Raw genomic sequence first — 19,226 nt, 5'->3', positions numbered from 1 at the left:
CTTTTAAGGAAGGATTTTGTCTGAAGGTCTCCATCTAAAGATGGATACAATCCAGTATCTACAGTAGCCTCCAGAGGTATTCAGGCTCTTGAGGGGATATTCCACTTTTGGTGTGGAAATTGAGGGAAAACAGCAGGGCTAATCGATCTCAAAAACCAATCGGTCCAAAATAAACACTGGGACTAAAGTTTTAAACATCTCTGCAAAATGAAAGGGAGCCTCCTGTAACCTTTGAGAGCACCAATCCTGTGAGGCTTTGATTGATGAGTTAATCATGCAATCTGTTCAATCAGATGGCTGAAGGCTCCCAGATGATCTCTGAACAGTTTCATTTATCAATCAGCTTGATCTGATCACAATGGTTTTTCTCCACAGCTTTAGAAAGTGGTGTTTTAATGGTGACATTCAACACCTGCTGGAGTGAGGCTCTCCAGGGCTGGAGATTCCTGCTTGAGGACGCAGCAGTAATGACACATCCAGGCAGCTCGCAGTCCGACTTTTGACTGTTCCTGATGAGACGTCTCCAGCCCCTTCAGATAACACAGCGCGCACTTGTGAATGGTGTTTCTGAGCTCCTACCACGAACTCCCTGCCCGACCCAGGTCTGGAGACCGAGATTCAACTTGACGATGAACACCAGCCACACAGGGAATGTTTTCTGATTTAATTTGCGGTCACTATCGTTGTGAGGCCGACAGACTCACAGCATCGGACTGTCCCATGATGACACAGTGACATGACTTCACTATTCAGCCTAACTTAAAACCCATCAGCAATCTTTGTGATCTCCACCAGTTTCTATACACGTTTGGAAGCTTGGTGAGGCTCCTATCCAGCTGTTAACTAAATTTACAATATTTCCCATACATGCTTCTTTCAATAGTGTACACGCGAGTTACAAGGGACGCTCCTATAAAAACAGAGACTCTATGATGTCAACAGCCTGTGAAAGGCACCTTGGTTTCAGACTGTAACAGTGAGTTACTGACCTGAACCCGTGCATTATTCACACGCTTGTGCTTCAAGGCCAAGCACAGGACCAGGGGTCTGTTTGTGAAGCCCTCGCACGTGCAAAGCCAACTTATTCTGCTGTGGCCCCCTGTACCGTCACTGATGAGGTGGGTCAGTCACTGTAGCTGGCAATATCAAAGTCCATTTGAACAGCATGCACAAGCAATCTCCTTTGCTTTTGGACACTGGTTGGAGATGAAGGTTCCAACCTGCATATCAAGCTCCACGTGGTTTGGAGATCATCACAAAAGATCAGTACTGTGGAAATTAAGATCCAGTACATTCAGGACTCAAAACAATACACTTCTATACGCAAAGTGTGGCAGGTGTCTGGAACAACTTCCCTCTCCGTGCATCTGTAGCCGATCTCCTGTGATACTTCAAGGACTGGCTAGCAAGCAAGATGACTGAATTCCCTCCTGTCATTTGTAGCGTTTCCTTTTATCTAACTTGTGGTGAAACTGCAACTTTATAACGAGGAAGTTGCCATTTTGGAATTGATCCAATAAAGAGCAGCCAGGTACATTCCTGGGGTGAGCAGGACTCTGACTAACTCTGACAGGGTACATGAGCTACAGTACATCTTTCTCCTCTTGAATACAGATGACTACCTGGGAACAGGAGTGCGGAACAAGCTATGCTGAAGTTCATACCCCAGCTTCTTTCAAGAAACATCTGGATGAGGTCCTCCAGTCAGGTCAGGAGGCACCAATTTACGCAAAGGGCAGCAGGAGTGTGGAACAGGCTGCCTGACCATCTTGTAGAATGCCTATAACCTGGCTTTTTTCCAGAAACATCTGGATGAGACCTCCAGATCAATTAGCTGGTAGCAACCTAATAAACTAGACAGGCTTAATAGCCTTCTCTCATTCATATCCTTTCCTATGAAACATGCTGACTATTCCTTTAGCTTTCAGAGTGCGAGTGGCCCTGCCTTCTCTCTCCGCCAGCGCCTCAAAGAAACATCTATTTTGAGTGAGGCCTCTATTTAAAGGTTTCCAGAAATACCCCAAGCTGTGGAAAAAAAACAAACGACATCAACAGTGACCTCGTGCTGCTCCTCTCTAATCTTCTGCAGATCTCCTTCAAGAAAAGGCGCACCACTGAGATTTATTCGTCTGTACGTTATCGTGAAACCAGCAATACTTTTTCAACCTCGCTACACATTCAGAGCAGAAAACATGCCTAAACGAGTAAAAAGACCTTTCTCTCTCTCTCTTTTTTCCCCACACAGCACAAACAGTGCAGCCGCAGTGAAAAACCAGCCAAGCGTCTTTAGCTACACCATCGACTTCGCTGCAAGCGAACGCGAGCTCGAGCGCTCGACGGAATTTACAATCATTGACCATTTTAGACCAGTGGCGACGCATTACAAACCACTTCCTGTCCCACTTCCTGTGTTCTCTCAGAAAGGAGGCTTTTCTCACACTGCCACCTAAATCGTGACTCAGCACCTCCTGAAACACCTGCCCTGGCGTTTAGCTTCAGCGAGGAACCTCAGGACCCCACGTTTCACCTCTTTTTTTGTCTTTTGTCTTCTGAATCACAAAGAAGAACTTCACCCTCAGTGCTTACCGTTAGCTAGACGGCCCATAATTCCACCTTCAATAGAGGTCAATAAAATCTCATTCTGAGCAATCATTCACTTGGGACATCATTCGCCAGCTATTTATTGCCATGTGGTTTGTCAGTTGTCACTTTGTCATCGTGTAACACAATATTGTAGCCATTCCGAGCTTGTTTGGAACAAATCGGTTCTCCTATTCGGGGGGGGGGGTGAATTCAGGCTGATCCTGTGGTTAGTTTCTGAGTACAAGAGCAGGGCAGAGGAGAGAGGGAGAAACAGGCAGAGGAGCAGAGAACGCACAGGCAGGATCTGAGGCAGAGAGGAGGAGGAGGGAGGAAAGAGGGGTACGAAGAAAGAGAGAAGAGAAGAGGCAGAAAAGGACAGGGGACAGCGGAGGAGAGGAGGCCGGGGGGGAGGACTGGAGAGAGCAGAGGGAAGAGAGAGGCAGGAAGAGAGTGCCACAGACTGGAGATGAAGGAGAGAGAGGGGGGCTGGAGCAGCACAGAGAAAGGGATGCAGCTATTCTGAGCGCGAGCCAAGTTCAGCTGAGCCAGCAGGAGCCCGCGTGGATCTGCTGGATAAATATAACCCCATCGCCTGCAACACCTCTGCTGTAAACACCAGGAGTACAGAGCGCACCTGCAGGACGGCCGTCTGAGCGCAGGAGTGTTTCAGTGAGGCTGAGACACACACTGCTCCTCTGGAGCACAGAGTGTGTGAGCGCAGTGTTTCAGTAAACCATACTGGATTGGGGCACCTACAGCAGGCTGAGCTCCATTGCTGTCTCTTCCCTGTTCAATTCTTCAACTCTACTACCAGGACTTGTGGGACCATGTCCCTGACCCGTCTCAGGACCCTTCTACCTCACTCAGAGAGGAGGCCATGCAGCCCAACTGTAGTTTAATAGCTAATTTATCGGACGAAGTCTGAGCAGGGAGCTGCAAGGAAACAGGCAAAGATTTGCTCAATGCTGAAAGGAAAAGAAAAGAGGCTCAACATTTCGGCTATGAAGCCTTCTCTACGTGTGCCGGCATCTTGTTTTCACACCTGAAGAAGGCTCCACGGCCGAAATGTTGAGCCTCTTTTCTTTTCCTTTCAGCTTGGGATAAACTGTTACCCGCTCCTAATGTGACAGAAGATCCTCATCCAGCTGTGTCTCGAGAGAAGCCAGGGTATCGGCTTCAACAGCATGGCTGGGTAGCTCGTTCCACACTCCCACCACTCTCTTTGTAAAGAGGTCCTCCCCCCCGCCCGAGTCCAGTGTTAAATGCACTTCCACTTCTCCCGAGTCTGAATCCTGTTTTGGGTTCTCCAAAGCCCACTCTGTTCGGTTTCAGTTCAAAGTCTCCATCCTGCACTGCTGCGGAGATCCATCCCCTTCGCACTCTGACCTCTGACCCCTGCTGGAACAACCCTACCACACACAGCAGGACAACACGCGCTCTCCCCAGACGCCGCTAGATCCCAGTCTGCTCCTGCTGGGTACATACAGATCTGGGGGTCTCCCAGCCTGGGCCTGGAGAGCCCTAATCCACTGAGCCCGTTTTTAATGACCGGCAGCATCGTAATTAAGAGATTTGAGGGTTGAAGACATCTTAACAATCCTTCAAACTGCTTAGCTTAGCAAACCGCCTGCTTAACTGATCCCAGTGAAACAGTCCGAGATCTTTAGTAACTGGCATTTTACTGGTGGCCTAGAACACCGGTATCTGCTGGTCTGGGGCTCCCCAAGACCAGGGCTGGGGATCCCCGCTATATTGTGGGGGTACAACTCTACCCTGGACACGGCGCTCACAGCCCCACAACACAGGGCCTCCCCTGTCTGCTCCCTAACGACACTTCCAGTTTCTGACCAGCTCTCGATGGAGAAAGCTGGACGGTCTGTCGCTGTTCCTGGAATGGACATAAAGGCTCCATTCAGCTCACTGAAAAGGTGAGGGACTGGGGACTTCCAGCCCTGCCCTCATTTCTGTGGAGCGTGCCACTTCCTGCTTTTATTTCTAGTTTTATTTTTTGAATGTCAGCTTATTATCAAACCCTTTCACACAGTCGGGGCACGCTTGCCCAACAGCCACAACCACCCCAGAAAGAAAAACGAAACTGGTTCCTCAAAATGCCTCTGGCCAGCTCAGAGGAAGGAAAAATCTTTGAGGAACCTGGAGCCAAGGACAGCCAGGATTTTGCTGGAAGGCAGAGCCTTTTTTATTATTATTTTACCCCACACCCCTGAACATCCAGGTTTCTTGAGTTGCAGAAAAAGAGGAATGGTACTGTGTACAGCTATTAGCTATGGAATAAACCTATTACTTGTTCCTGTGTACAGCTGCAGTCTAGCTAGGACGTGCGGACACCTGAAGGCGCCCTGAGGGACGTCTGTCTTTCACGCTTCCCCTTTCCTAAGGACACCTGGAAGCCAAGCGCACAGCATGTCGGCGCCGGTAAACCGCTCTGGAGGTCGAATATTCAAGAACAGGTGCCGCTGCGGCAAAAAAAAAAAAAACAACAACAACAACCCAACAGCTACAAAGGTTTAACGGTTGTTTACCCTGGTAAAGACAGACGCGGCCAAGCGGGCGGCGGAGAGACGGCGGGACTCCGCCGACCGGTTTGAAGAAATCGCTGGGCGACCCCCCACCCCCCCGAATTTCGACTCTCGCCCCCCTTTTTAGAAAGCTAACGCAGGGCAGCAGTGTAAATGGGGCAACTACATAGAAAGCCCCAGAAATCTCACGCAGACGACTGAGAGAGGCCGGGCCCTGTCAGCTGTTGTTTCTAACGCTGAAAGCCCGAAATTCACGCCGTGTGCGCTCTCATCTGCAGGTGAGGGGCGGAGCGGTGATGGACGGCGCTGTCGCCGGTCTGCGAAACGCGTCTATGCCTATAACAACATCTTATTCTGTGAGATTTCCACTCACATCCAATAGGCTAGACAGTACGTCTTTCGCCGCCCTGCAGATTTGAGACCACAACTGGACTCCCCCCCCGCCTAAACTGGACTTTTAATAAGCCAGTTATTGCGACGTTGACGAAACACTCGTGTTCTTCTGCGTCTGTAAAATAAAAATATGACCTATATATCTTTCGCTGTTCCACGCTTATCAGCGTCGTGTTGCCTTCTTGCGAGCTTTCTAGACATTATTGTTGTCCAACATCGCCGTGGAAGTGAAAATGGCAGTTTTGATGATTGTAAACAATGTTACAGAGCACCGTTCGCATAATGAAGTCAATATCCTGTCCTTGCCGAGCACAACTCCGCGTTTCTCCTGCTTTTCCACAGTGCTCGATCACCTGTCGGCGGCGGAAAACGCAGGACCGTGATTCCCTAGAGAAAACCGTTATTCGCGATGTTTTTTTTTTTTTCTCCCTTGGCTACTCCGTCTCCGACGAAAATACGAGCCGCACAGCCGCCCACTCCCCCCCGGTGTGGAGACGGTCAGACCCCCGGCGCTGCCCGGCTACAGAGCAAGCAGGGGGCGCAACAGCAGGGGCATTTTCACCGACTGCACAGCGCAGATCAATAAAAAGCCCAGCTTGTTTGGGTTTATGGGGGGAGGGGGAAGGGGTCAGCCCTTTACCTGCCCCAGTAGCCCTTCTACACCTGCTTAGCCTCAGCGCAGCCGGGCGCCGCGCACCGAGCCGGGAGCAGCGATCTCCTCTTACCGTTTGAACCGTGCTGGCCGCTGCGATAGCTCTCTGCGGGGGACATCCTCTCAGCGGCTTGGGTCGTGCTCTTCGTGGGCTCCTTGCATGTTTGTGACGCCCTTATCCACCCGTGTCTCCGCAGTCCGGGCTTTCTGTGCTGGGGGGGGGGATCTCAAGAGCCGGTGTAGCTTCCGAGGCGACAGAGACGTCTCTGCCGCGACCACAGCGACGGGGAGGGAGGCAGGCAGGCAGCTGTCTCTGCAGTCGCCCTCTTGCTGATACAGCCGCGTTATCAGAAAAAACCCCTCCGAGCCAATGAGCATGTGGCCCTTACAGCAAACACTGACGACTGGCGGCGTGGATGAACTACAGTTATTTATCTTGCGCCCGCAAATTAAGTTTCACCTCAGCGTTCAGCGGTGCCGTTGAATTAGAGGGATTCACAGGATCGCAGATTTTAAGCTTTTCTTTCCATTTCTTGTTCGTTTTTTTTTTTTTTGCTGCCGGGGAGTGAAAATAAACTCGTCTGACCGGTTTTGTTCTGAACTGTAATTTATGTAAAAGGATTAGATTACAAATAACAGTTCCCGTGTGTGTGTGTGTGTTGATTGTGTATTAATTCACCTAATACTCAGATTTCAGGGGAGGGTCCCTCCTCTCCCGTCTTAAAAACGCCATGTCGCGGATTGTACGGATAACCTCGGGCATTCTGTACATGTGAGGAATCCCTCATGAAAGAGTTTTAATCGGTGGCTCTGTGGCTCAGGATCTGTGCCTGTGGCTGGAAGGTTGCTGGTTCAAATCCTGCTGCCGGCAGAGGAATCCCCCTGGCAGAGGCCCTTAACCCCAGGTGCTCCAGGGGCGCCGTATAAATGGCAGACCCTGCGCTCTGACCCCCAGCTTCTCTCCCTGTCTGTGTGTCTCATGGAGAGCAAGTTGGGGTATGCGAAAAGACGAATTCCTAATGCAAGAAATTGTATAGGGCTAATAAAGTGATCTGATCTTACAGGGTAAGATTAATACTATTCGTGACTTCAGCGATACCTGTTGCAGCGTATATTAAACCACAGCTCACACGCTAAACCCCCTCAAGGTTATTTCCAGAGACGCTCAGACGTGATTATGCAAAAGGAAAAGAGCGACTCCTTCATGCGGTGAAAAGTGGGCGTTTGCAGGAGATATGTTACTTTAAATTATTCATTGTGAGTCAACTGTAACGAACTCGCTGGCTCAGGAAGGAGTTGCGGAGTAGCCGGTAGCGCTCTGTCTCACGGTTAGTACGTTGCTTCCTGTCCAGTGCCGTTGCAGACTCTGAGGAGGCTACACTGGTGCTGACGGTTTGGTTGTCATATCTGGTTGCCAACTGTGCCTTCCCATGAAAGTGTCCGATTTCAAACAGGCATTTCTGACTCCGGGCAGTACGGTGGCACAGTGGTTAGCCTCGCACTGCCTGGGCCCTGTGTTCTGTCTGTGTGGAGTTTGCATGTTCCCACATGCGTGTGGGTTTCCTCAGGGTGCTCCAGTTTCCTCCCACAGTCCAAAGACATGCTGGTGGGTCAATTGGTTTCTGGGGAAATTGGCCCAGGTGTGAGTGTGTGAGTGAGTGTGTGTGTGTGTATGTGTGTGTGTGTGTCTGTGTCTGTGTGTCTGTCTGCCCTGTGTTGGACTGGCGTCCCCCCCAGGGTGTGCCCTGCCTGGCGCCTGTTGCTTGCTGGGATAGACTCCGGCTCCCCCATGACCCTGAATTGGAAAAAGAGGTGAGAAAATATATTTCTAAATCTGTTACTGCAGTCCCCAGTTCTCAAAGAGTGCGATCACTTGTGAAGTGTATTGATTAAACAAATAATTTGTTCACTCGCAAAGTCCAGTGTGTCTGCCGGCCTCCAGGTATTTCTGCAGCTCAGGCCTGAGAGAAGAGACTTCCGAATAAAAATGTAAGGAAGCAGATGAGCAGTGCCATCACTTAGCACCGAGGATTTAGAGCTCAGCTGGAAAAAAACGCAGGTGTGTCCCAGCAGGACTGGGAACCGCTTGCTCGGACAGCTCCATCCTAGAGGGCTTCAGCGAACCTCTGAGCTTCACTCCGTCTCTAATCTTAAACACTTAACTGGACGCATTATTTTGGATGAAAAGTCTTATCACCTGATTTTTGAACAGTTCGGTGAATTTTGAACTGCAAATTGCAGTCTGGAGAGGTACCAGTTACCTGTGCATTTTTTCTTTTTTGCTACAAGAAAACTCGATTTTAAAACAAATTAACCATTTGTGTTGTCAAGAGGACATGGTCCCTTAAAAAAAAGGCACCACCCCATTCCTCTTCGTGATTCGCTGATCTATCTCAACTAGCCCCGCCCATTACAGCTATTTATTGGTTCAACTACTTGTCCCTCAACCGAGGTCTTTTCAACACCGTATTCTCATTGGTTAAAAAACTTTCTATTTTTATGTTTGCGGAAGCTGGTGTGTGTGAAGGCTGTGGGCGTTTTTGCGTGTATGTAGGTGGAGGGTATTTTATACTACCATTTTTCTCATAAGCAGGTTAGGGTTAAGTATATTTTTCTAAGACCTGAACCGGGTTTAACATAACAGAAAACGTAACTAAGGAAGGTCGAAAGTGGTGAGTGTCAAAGAGATGAAACATGCAGTGCTAATGTCAGGGCCTAATGCTGCTTTCAACTCATTATATAACAACTTCACAATTTAGAGTTTACGTATATAAAAAGTGCTACTAAGTCTACTAAGCTCTTACCAAGCTACATCGCTGAACTCTTTTTAAATGCACGCTATGTCCCAGAGGTTGCACCGTTTACTAAAACGTAACGCTGGGTCTCCAACTTAATTCCTGTGGAAGCGAGTCGAGTATTTTCTGGTTCTTGCGTCCCCAGGACTTGATGCTGCAAAGATGGTCTGATTATTGAATTAACTGAGTACTGGAAATGCATTATTCCAATGTTTCTAACCGAGCTCCGAACCGTAGCTTGACTTGAGCTGTACCTAGAAAATAAACGTCCTGTGTGGATCTGAGACAGAAGAGTTTAATTCAATTCAAACTTCATTGTCCCCTAGGGACAATAAAATGTTAAAGTATCGACATCATGTTTAAAATGTTTATATGATGTCGATATGTTTGACTGCTTAGGTTTGAACTAAACCTAAAAAGGGCACTAGATCATGGAGACGTGTCTGGCGCAAGCGTGTGTGAAGACTGTCCTGATCGCTCGGGCTTCAGCGTGACTCGCCGGGGGTCGTAATGACCTTAAGAACATCGGACCAGATCACTTTATTGGCCATTAGGAATTTGTCTTTTCGCATACCCCAACTTGCTCCCCATGAGACACACAGACAGGGGGAAAAGCTGGAGGTCAGAGCGCAGGGTCAGACATTTATACAGCACCCCTGGAGCAGTTGGGGTGAAGTGCCTTGCTCAGGGGCCCAACGCAGTAGGATTCCTCTGCCGGCTGCGGGATACGAACCGGAAACCTCCCAGCCCCAGGCGCAGATCTTCAGGCCCAGAGCCTTGTGTCCACAGCCCAGCCTCTCGATACGAGTTCATTGTAACGTGGAGGAAACGTGAGGCTCGTCCCTTCTTGAGCCGAAGGATGTGACCATCTCATCAACCTCATTAGAATAAGTCATTTATAGCTTTTTGGGTCCTGAACAATAATTGTAGCTTGAACGGACTAAAGCGATCAAAGTAGCCGAATGCTTTCCCACCTGTTGATTTAAAAAGACTGGCTGACATTTATTTGGAATTGAGAAAAGGACTTCGAGATATCATTTAACCCCGCTTTTGTTTTGGGGGAAAAAAAGACGCAGAAGTAATTTATTTTCTCGTTTCTTTTCTCGCCTGTCATGGAATATCACATATTTAAGTGGTGATGAAAAAAATCATATGTACGGAAGCGTACAGGGAGAAAAAAATTTTTTTTTGCATTTAATCAAAAAACGTATTGCGTATAAATGAGATAGTATTGCGTTTAAACAAGAAACTTAAATATTTTTTTAGCCGTGGCGCTAATAAGGTTCCTTTCCGATTCCTTTTATATCATATTGAAACTCTTGTACTTTGAAGGTATTGACGGATTAGTCTTTAAACTGTGATGGGGTTTGAATTGTTCGGTTTCTGGTTCTCTCAGTGCGAATTTACTGTTTCAGTTACTTTAAAGACCCCGCACGTGTGAACGTTATCTGCAGGGAAAACCCATATGGATACGCCAGAACATGCAGACTCCACACAGAAGACCCCCCTCAAGTGACTCAAACCTGGGATCCAAGAGCTATGAGATGGCAGCTCTAGCCTCTATGCTCTGTGCTGTAAAATTAGAAAGTCACCCCCTAGGAGTTTAGGGGACCCCATACTAAGCTGCATGGCAAGAGCAGGCTGTGATAAGGAAGAGGAGGAGATTAAAGGAGATGCAGCCCTTGGTGAAATATCAGTTGTCAAATTGTGCGTTTGTGCATCAGCACGCTGGCTTTCCCTGCTTGTGCTCCAGGTGTGCTGCTGGCCTGGGTTCCTCTGGATGTTGGGGCTGCGAGCTCTTTTCGGGATCGGGGTCCTGGTGACGTCGCGCTGCGTGCGGGGAGGCGGGGTCCTTGCACACAAAGGGGAGTGTCCTGTGATCGGTGGGCGTGGCCTACTCAACGGGGTGTGTACCAGACTAAGCTCCTCCTCCTCCATGGAGCCAGCCCGCCCCATCAAATACCTCAGGTAAGTAATAATAATAATAATAATAATAATAATAGCTTACACTTATATAGCGCTTTTCTGGACACTCCACTCAAAGTGCTTTACAGGTAATGGGGACTCCCCTCCACCACCACCAATGTGCAGCATCCACCTGGAGTACACCCTTACCACAAAATTTCTTTTTATGAACAGACAAGAGATTGACACCTGAAGAAGGCTTAACAGCCGAAACACAGCATCTCTTTTCTTTCCAGCATGGAATAAACTTTTACTTGTTCATTTGCAGCCTGTGCATGCTGACGCAGCTACTTACTTGAACAAGAGATTGTCCGATATTCTGGGTTGTCACATTTATGTGCCAATGATGTCCCAAGAAATACTGTTTTTAGCACTAAGAATTTCTAGTAATAACACTTGTAAATAACACTTCTTAAGTGTTAAATGTATTTTATGTATTAATTGTGTACTGTGTGTGACCGATGAGGAGAGAAGTCAAATTCTGTGCAGTGCTTTCCATCAGTATTACCTAAACGGGACTCTCAAGTGTACAGATCTGTTTTCTAACTGTAGTAACCCTGTGTTGTGGGCAGTAGATGTACTTGCTTTAATGGTGTAAGTAGAAAGTTTCCCCTCAATGGTGTGTGGGTATTTACAAATGCCATTTTGTATTCTTATAATAATTTTTAATTTTTATAATAGTTTCTTTGCTCCAGGTTATTGCCTGATGTGCCTGTGATATCTGAGTTAGCGTCAGTATTGTGTGAACAAGTGCTGAGATGTAAAATGGCCTTTGGAATACGGGAGTGAACTCAGTGTCACTTATGCTGACTATAGTGTCTGTGTCTCTATCTGTGTGTCTGTACTTGTGTCTCTGTGGGTGTGCGCTTCTCTCTGTGTCTCTGTGTCTGTCCTTGTGTCGCTGTGTGTGTGCGTCTCCATGTGTCTCTGTGTCTGTCCTTGCATCACTGTGTGTATGTGTCTCTCTGTGTCTGTCCTTGCGTCACTGTGTGTGTGCGTCTCTCTGTGTCTGTCCTTGCGTCACTGTGTGTGTGCGTCTCTCTGTGTCTGTCCTTGTGTCTCTGTGGATGTGCGCGTCTCTCTGTGTCTGTCCTTGTGTCTCTGTGGATGTGCGCGTCTCTCTGTGTCTGTCCTTGTGTCTCTGTGGGTGTGCGCGTCTCTCTGTGTCTGTCCTTGTGTCTCTGTGGGTGTGCGCGTCTCTCTGTGTCTGTCCTTGTGTCTCTGTGGGTGTGCGCGTCTCTCTGTGTCTGTCCTTGTGTCTCTGTGGGGGTGCGCGTCTCTCTGTGTCTGTCCTTGTGTCTCTGTGGATGTGTGCGTCTCTCTGTGTCTGTCCTTGTGTCCCTGTGGATGTGCGCGTCTCTCTGTGTCTGTCCTTGTGTCCCTGTGGGTGTGCGCGTCTCTCTGTGTCTGTCCTTGTGTCTCTGTGGGTGTGCGCGTCTCTCTGTGTCTGTCCTTGTGTCTCTGTGGGGGTGCGCGTCTCTCTGTGTCTGTCCTTGTGTCTCTGTGGGGGTGCGCGTCTCTCTGTGTCTGTCCTTGTGTCTCTGTGGGGGTGCGCGTCTCTCTGTGTCTGTCCTTGTGTCTCTGTGGGGGTGCGCGTCTCTCTGTGTCTGTCCTTGTGTCTCTGTGGGGGTGCGCGTCTCTCTGTGTCTGTCCTTGTGTCTCTGTGGGGGTGCGCGTCTCTCTGTGTCTGTCCTTGTGTCTCTGTGGGGGTGCGCGTCTCTCTGTGTCTGTCCTTGTGTCTCTGTGGGGGTGCGCGTCTCTCTGTGTCTGTCCTTGTGTCTCTGTGGGGGTGCGCGTCTCTCTGTGTCTGTCCTTGTGTCTCTGTGGGGGTGCGCGTCTCTCTGTGTCTGTCCTTGTGTCTCTGTGTGTGTGTGCGTCTCTCTGTGTCTGTCCTTGTGTCTCTGTGGGTGTGCGCGTCTCTCTGTGTCTGTCCTTGTGTCTCTGTGTGTGTGCGCGTCTCTCTGTGTCTGTCCTTGTGTCTCTGTGGGTGTGCGCGTCTCTCTGTGTCTGTCCTTGTGTCTCTGTGTGTGTGTGCGTCTCTCTGTGTCTGTCCTTGTGTCTCTGTGGGTGTGCGTGTCTCTGTGGGTGTGCGTCTCTCTCTGTGTCTGTCCTTGTGTCGCTGTGTGCGTCTCTGTGTGTGTCCTTGTGTCTCTGTGGGGGTGCGCGTCTCTCTGTGTCTGTGTGTGTCCAGTCAGGAGGAGGCCCAGCGGATCGACGAGGAGCTCTTCACTGAGTATCGCTTCAGTGTGGACCAGCTGATGGAGCTCGCCGGACTGAGCTGCGCCACGGCTATCGCCAAGGTCAGGACACGAGGTCCAGAAGTGGAAAGAGTCCAGCGCTCTTGCAGGGCTCGCGCAGGCTGTCCGCCGAGCCGTGTGCTGAAAGAGCAGCTGTGAAGGCAGGTCGTAGGCCCGCCAGCAGGCCCTGTGGAGGTGGCTTGTAAATGGAGCTGGCACACTGCCCTGCAGTGCAGAGGAGCTGAGGTTAGCTGAAAGCTCATCCGCAGTGATCTGACTGCAGTTTGCGCTAATGAGCTCGTTTTAATAGGATTGGGCTTCTCCTTGTTTTAAGCACTTCTTGCTGTGAAGGAGCTAAACCTGTAAAGACTCGGCCCCCTGCAGCTGTACTCCTCCTCTAATCTGCTTGACTGTTTACTCTCAGCGGATAATGCAAGTTTTTCAAGAAACGGCGCTAGTTACCATTAGATTTTATTTCTTGGTTGTAGCCGTGTTTTTTAATAGTCTAATAAATATTTTATAATAAACATTTTTTTTATAGTTTCACGTGATGCTCAGGAAGTGTTTATTAGTCATTTTAATACTCATAATAAAGTATTCGAAAATGGTGTGTTCCATAGTGGTAAGAATGGACCAGGATGTGGTATGACCTGTGGACTGTAAAGTAGTTGCACACCTGGCCTTTTCCACAGTGTGTAGTGTCACTGGAACAAAGGCAAATTCTAAGTCTCTTAATGAGAAGCATCATAATTGGGGCACGTGTCCTTGATGCATTGCAGAAGGCAACAGCAGACCTGACTAATAAGCTTTGGACAACGTCCTGGTTTTGCAGGATAAAACTGGGATGATTAAAAAAGGCTCAGTGAAGGCAGGACTTCACTCTGGATGGGATCCCAGTCTGAAAACAGAAAAGTAATGGTGGTGTATGAAATTGAGTACGTTGCATCAGCCAGCAAGAACATCGGAGGAATAGTAATGATACAATTATTAGAATGAAAAGGATAATTGAAGGTGTGTTGATAGTGCTGGCCAACCCTGGTCCTAAAGAGTCTCAGCCCTGCAGGTTTTCTGTGTCACCCTCAGATCAGCCTCATTTCTAACCACTTTGAACCGTTTCATCTTGACACTTTAAGATTAAGAAGACTGGTGTGGAAATCATTCTAAATGAAAATACCAATGCCACTTAATTCTGTACGGACCACAGCTGGCCAATCCTAACCAAACTGTTTAAGATAACATCACTTTATTGGCACTATACAATTTCTTGCATTAGGAATTTGTCTTTTCACAGACCCCAGCTTGCTCTAACCCTAACCCCCCGCCCATGGGAACTGTTATTTGTAATCTAAGCCTTTTGCATAAATTACAGTTCAGAACAAAACCGGTCAGATGAGATCCTTAGCCACAGAGCCACTGCTCCGCCCCTTTAATGAACTGATCATAATCCCACGTGTTCCTAGTCTTCACAAAATGTTGAATTAAAGGCAGTCCATGAGTCCTGCTGCTTTCTGATTCTCCAGAATCAGGGATATCCACCTCCACCCCCCTTTACATGACGTTGCTTTTAGTGAGAGAGTGTGTGAGGAGTTGGTGTGTGTCTCTCAGAGAGAGTGTTATGCTCCAGCCTTCATGGATCAGGGTGCTCTGTGCACTAACAGGCCGCTTGTGTCCTGTTCCAGGCGTATCCTGTGTCCTCTCTGACCAAGAGCCCCCCTGCAGTGCTGGTAATCTGTGGTCCAGGCAACAACGGGGGAGACGGCCTGGTCTGTGCCCGCCACCTCAAGCTCTTCGTGAGTGTCCGCAGCTCCTCGCTGCGCCAGCTTACAGACAAGAGGCCCTTCGGCCAGGCCATCGTGTCTGATCGCTGGTCCAGTCTCGTCCAGTCATGTCTCGAGGGAACCAGGTTGTTGGCTTCAACAGCATGTCCGAGTAACTTGTTCCAGGCAACCACCACTCTTTGTGTAGAGGGGCGTTCTTTTCCTCCTTAGTGCTCAGAGGATTGCCGAGTGCACATTCAAAAGGAGCTGTAAGGAACCAGGAGAGATGTCAGGGGGCAGTGGAGGGCGCTAGCTTGCACCATGATGATTGGCATGAGTCCCCTGATGGTCAACCTTGTTCTTAGGGCCTTTGGAAGTCTCTGTCAACATGTTCCCCTTAGCCCTACTTATGTATGTAACCAATTTCATCACTGAGCTGTGTTGTTTCAAGCACAGTGGCATTATGGTTAGTACTACTGCCTCCCAGCTCCAGGGCCCTGGGTTTGATTCCAGCCTGGAGGGGCTGTCTATATGGAGTCTGTATGTTCCCCTTGTGTCCATGTGGGTTTTTCTCAGGGTGCCCCATCCCATTCAGGTTAGGGCTGAACAGCAGCTCACTTTTCCAGGGGGGGTTCAGTGAGTTTAATACTGGGGGGGCGGGGTTGTTTCCACCCAGTACAACCAGGAACTGTAGAGAAATTGAACCGGATGGCCAGGAAGGGCCGAATGATGTCCTTTCCTTTGTGTCCTGGGCCCCGTGTGCGAGCTGCACGCTGTGTGCCAGCCTGTGCCGCCCCAGGGCGCTCCCAGCCTCTCTCGGGACCACTGGTCTCTGGGAGGGGCGGATGGGAGGACCACTCAGCACAACAAGAGCACAGTTTGCACTTGCCGTGCGTCTTAGATGACGGAGATTTCTACAAGCAGTGCTTCCTCTCCTGCCTCCAATGCATGATGCTTTAACGAGTTTTAACAATAACCAGGATAGATAAAGAAGATCATAAAATACTTGTAGGACAGAGCTGAGATCTAAAAAACCACAAGCCTTGAGCCAGCACTTACAGCTTTGAAGGGTTTGGGTACTTTATTGTTTGGAGATTTGTGGTATGAATTTAGCACGGTGATAAATTCTGGTTTTATGGACATAAGCCACAGTGACATAAAGACTAGTAATAAAAGGCAGTACTGACTCCAACAGAGATTGCTACTGCATGTGTTTGATAATTCCCCATGTGCTTATTCAGTGTAATGATCCACTGAGCAATTAAGATGCACACAAATACCGACGTATAGAAATGTATGTGAAATATGTGATTTGGTAGAAGAATAAGCGAGGGCAGCACAGTGGTGCTGTGGGTGTTTGCATAACCATCTAGTCCATTTATCACTCAGACACTTGATCATAGATCATGCAGATCATAACTGGCGATAGCAAACTCTTTCAGTATCGACACAGTTCAAGACAACACAAGTTAATGAAAGTGTTTCTGGTTACAAACCTGAACACTCATTCCTCATTCACACAGAGCTTACCACCTTGTTAGCATGCAACACATAGGCAGAATTAATAAAGAAATTACTGGCAGATTTGATTAGCCCTTTGAAGTACAGGGGTATCAATAACGAGCCTGTTAACCAAGTTAACTGCTCACATCTAGGTGTGAACACATAAAGGTTCATGCCTTTAGAGAAGCAGTCTTGCTCCCAGAGCCCAAGCTGTTGAACTGTACAACACCGCGCCCTGAATTCCAGCACGCGCCGGGCGCGCTTTTTCTCGGCACATTCAGCCTATGCTGTTCTATACCAAGGGCTGTCTGCTTGTCGCTGCAGGGATACGAGCCCGCCATCGTGTACCCCAAGCGGCCCAGCAAGCCCCTGTTCGAGAGCCTCACCGTCCAGTGTGAGAAGATGGGCCTCCGCTTCCTGCCCGAGGTGCCAGCCGAGGTGGGCAGACCCCCCCCGCCACCACTTTCGTCAGGCGTCTCTGCAGGCAAAACACCGAGCACAGAAACGATGCACTCAAACACCACAGTGACGGGTACTGCTCGGCTTCACGCCTGACGCAGGGCCTGATGCAGATGGTCTTGGAGAAGGAATACTTATGTACCACAGGCGGTGAAAATTCTGATAAACTGCTGTGCAGGTGGTGTGGTGTAAGTGCACATGTTCTGCTGAGTTGAACAGGTGGGAGGAAGCTTAGAGCACTACTGTATGTTCAGTAATGAGCCATCAGTGCTGTACTGAAACTGACCACTAAGGGGTGCATTTTGCTCCCTGGATAAGATACTTTTTTGTTACCAGCTTTTGAAATAACAGTCCGGCCCAGGGAAGGGGTTTTAAATTTGCCTTTGAAATGAAAACAAAAAACAGGTAAGACAGCTTTGGAATGAAAGTTGAATAGTTTTGCTTGATTACTGATCGACTTAATCTATTTATGCCAATGATCAAATCTAGTTGACAAAGTTTTAGTGTCTGTAATTTTTTCCCGTTAACACTCAGTTAATGGATTTAGCAGCTGATGGACATAATTGCTGCAGACAGACCAAACCCTGTAGTGTCACGTTTTGTTACCGAGTCTGTTGCAGGCTTGAAAGTGAAGGACTATGTTGATCTGTGTGGTTCTGGCTGACTGTCTCCCCTCTCCGCCTGGCAGCCGGACCTGATCGACGAGGCCTATAACCTGGTGGTCGATGCCATCTTCGGCTTCAGCTTCAAAGGAGCCGTGAGGGAGCCGTTCGGAGGCATCCTGAGCACCCTGAAGAAAGTCACCGTGCCCATCGCCAGCATCGACATCCCCTCTGGTCAGTACAGGGCACGGCCTGAGCTCAAGACAGCAGCTCAAAGTCCGTCTGCCAGCTATATAAAACGCCTCAAGTTAACCTTTCCTTTAGTTGTCTTCTCAAGTGTTTACTGGGTTTAAGGATGTTGTACAAAGCCCCATCAGCTGATCATTGAAAGTACCTCTGATGATATTTACGAATCATGAAAGGAAAAGAAGACATATCTAATGCTCATGTTTCTATGCAATCAGTGTCTCCACAAGTACATCATTTGTCTTGACCATGTGTTTAGATTCTTTATGCAACACCCTTAAACCTTAAAGAACTAAAGGGAAATTTAAACTAAGGGTCTTAATTGTTTGATAGAAGCTTTTTAACCTGGTTATTGCAGCATCGCAGAACTCTATCCCAGGCATGCGAGGTTTATAGGAGTCCTCAGTGAGTTGTATGTTCTGCTTTGCAACAACTGGGTTGAAATGCAAACAGGAATGTTTAGGGGTCCAGGACCTGTGACCGGTTTTCATCTCCTTTTTTCACTCATGGTGGGATAAGAACTCCGGGGCTGTGGAACTCCTCCTCCGTGTGAAGACAGGAGCAGCGAGCTCATCCTCTCTCTCCCTCCCCCCCAGGCTGGGATGTGGAGAAGGGCAATCCCGACGGCCTGCAGCCCGACATGCTCATCTCTCTCACCGCCCCCAAGAAGGCCGCCCAGCTCTTCCGAGGGCGATACCACTACCTGGGGGGGCGCTTTGTGCCCCAGGCGCTGGAGAGCAAATACCAGCTCAACCTGCCTGAGTACCCAAGCACAGACTGCGTCCGCCGGCTGATGTAGCGCCCAGGGCAGTGTGGGTGTGGGGGGGTACTGCACACCACAGTGCCACAGCATGTACAGTGATGCAGTAGACTAGGGGGGTTAGCTTGGTGCTTTAGTTCAAGCACCAGGCTACAATACAGGGCCATTCTGTCTTACACAGAGCAGCCACCAGTGCAAACCCAGAAACCTTCTTGGATGAGAAAAGGAAGATGTCCTTATTCAGCCACATAGAACTAATCTTTCTGATCCCTTGGCAGCCAATGGGCTGCTGTAGGAAATTTCAATAGTTCAAGATCATGCAGTGAAATGCAACAGCCATTGCAGCTCAGTCCCTTCCTGACTACAGGATGTTATTGCAGTTTTTTTTAAGGGGATCTTCTTAACGCACCTTCAGGCCTGAGGGAGGACAGCGCCACACCAACAGAAGCTCATGGGTGACCTCGCTGAAACTCAGCAAGGGCACGTGTAACACAGAGTGCAGTCAAAGGGGAAATCTCCTCACTAGATGGAGAACCCCACAAGAACAAGACCCTCTCTCCATCCTGGAAATGTTACTCTTCCTGAATAAAATAAGGGGCTCCAGCTCACCTGATGTTTTTCTTTATCTGTGAAAGACCACAAAGTGTTTATTTTTTTAACCCCAGGGCTGAAAAATTTCTGATCACCAGTTTTCACTGCAACAGACATTTTATTTCCCTAATAGTATAAATTGATTA

General features: G+C 48.7%; 2 protein-coding genes across 4 annotated transcripts in view; one reads left to right on the top strand and one right to left on the bottom strand.

Annotated features, from left to right (window-relative positions):
- The window catches only part of dennd4b (DENN/MADD domain containing 4B), a 54,769-nt gene extending 48,175 nt beyond the window's left edge, over positions 1-6,594 (bottom strand). The window contains exon 1 of the mRNA XM_069185452.1: positions 6,239-6,594. The gene's annotated coding sequence lies outside the window, so the exon portion shown is untranslated. The remainder of the gene's footprint in view (positions 1-6,238) is intronic.
- A 2,080-nt stretch (positions 6,595-8,674) lies between these two features.
- Positions 8,675-19,097, top strand: naxe (NAD(P)HX epimerase). Of its 3 annotated transcripts, none has more exons than XM_069184854.1 (7): positions 8,675-8,758; positions 10,714-10,928; positions 13,117-13,225; positions 14,842-14,952; positions 16,747-16,860; positions 17,570-17,717; positions 18,326-19,097. In XM_069184854.1, exons 2-7 carry the CDS (start codon positions 10,741-10,743, stop codon positions 18,526-18,528), a joined length of 873 nt encoding a protein of 290 aa, XP_069040955.1. In that variant the 5' UTR covers positions 8,675-8,758; positions 10,714-10,740; the 3' UTR covers positions 18,529-19,097. The 3 variants fall into 3 exon arrangements, with proteins under 3 accessions (XP_069040955.1, XP_069040956.1, XP_069040954.1); XM_069184855.1 differs by having other exon boundaries at positions 8,691-8,711; XM_069184853.1 differs by having other exon boundaries at positions 8,719-8,837.
- Positions 19,098-19,226: the final 129 nt, after the last annotated feature.

The sequence above is a fragment of the Lepisosteus oculatus genome, chromosome 27 (assembly GCF_040954835.1).
Source record: "Lepisosteus oculatus isolate fLepOcu1 chromosome 27, fLepOcu1.hap2, whole genome shotgun sequence".
Classification (NCBI taxonomy): Eukaryota; Metazoa; Chordata; class Actinopteri; order Semionotiformes; family Lepisosteidae; genus Lepisosteus; species Lepisosteus oculatus.
The sequence above is the reverse complement of the archived record's forward strand: the minus strand, read 5'-3'. Positions and strand labels throughout refer to the sequence as shown.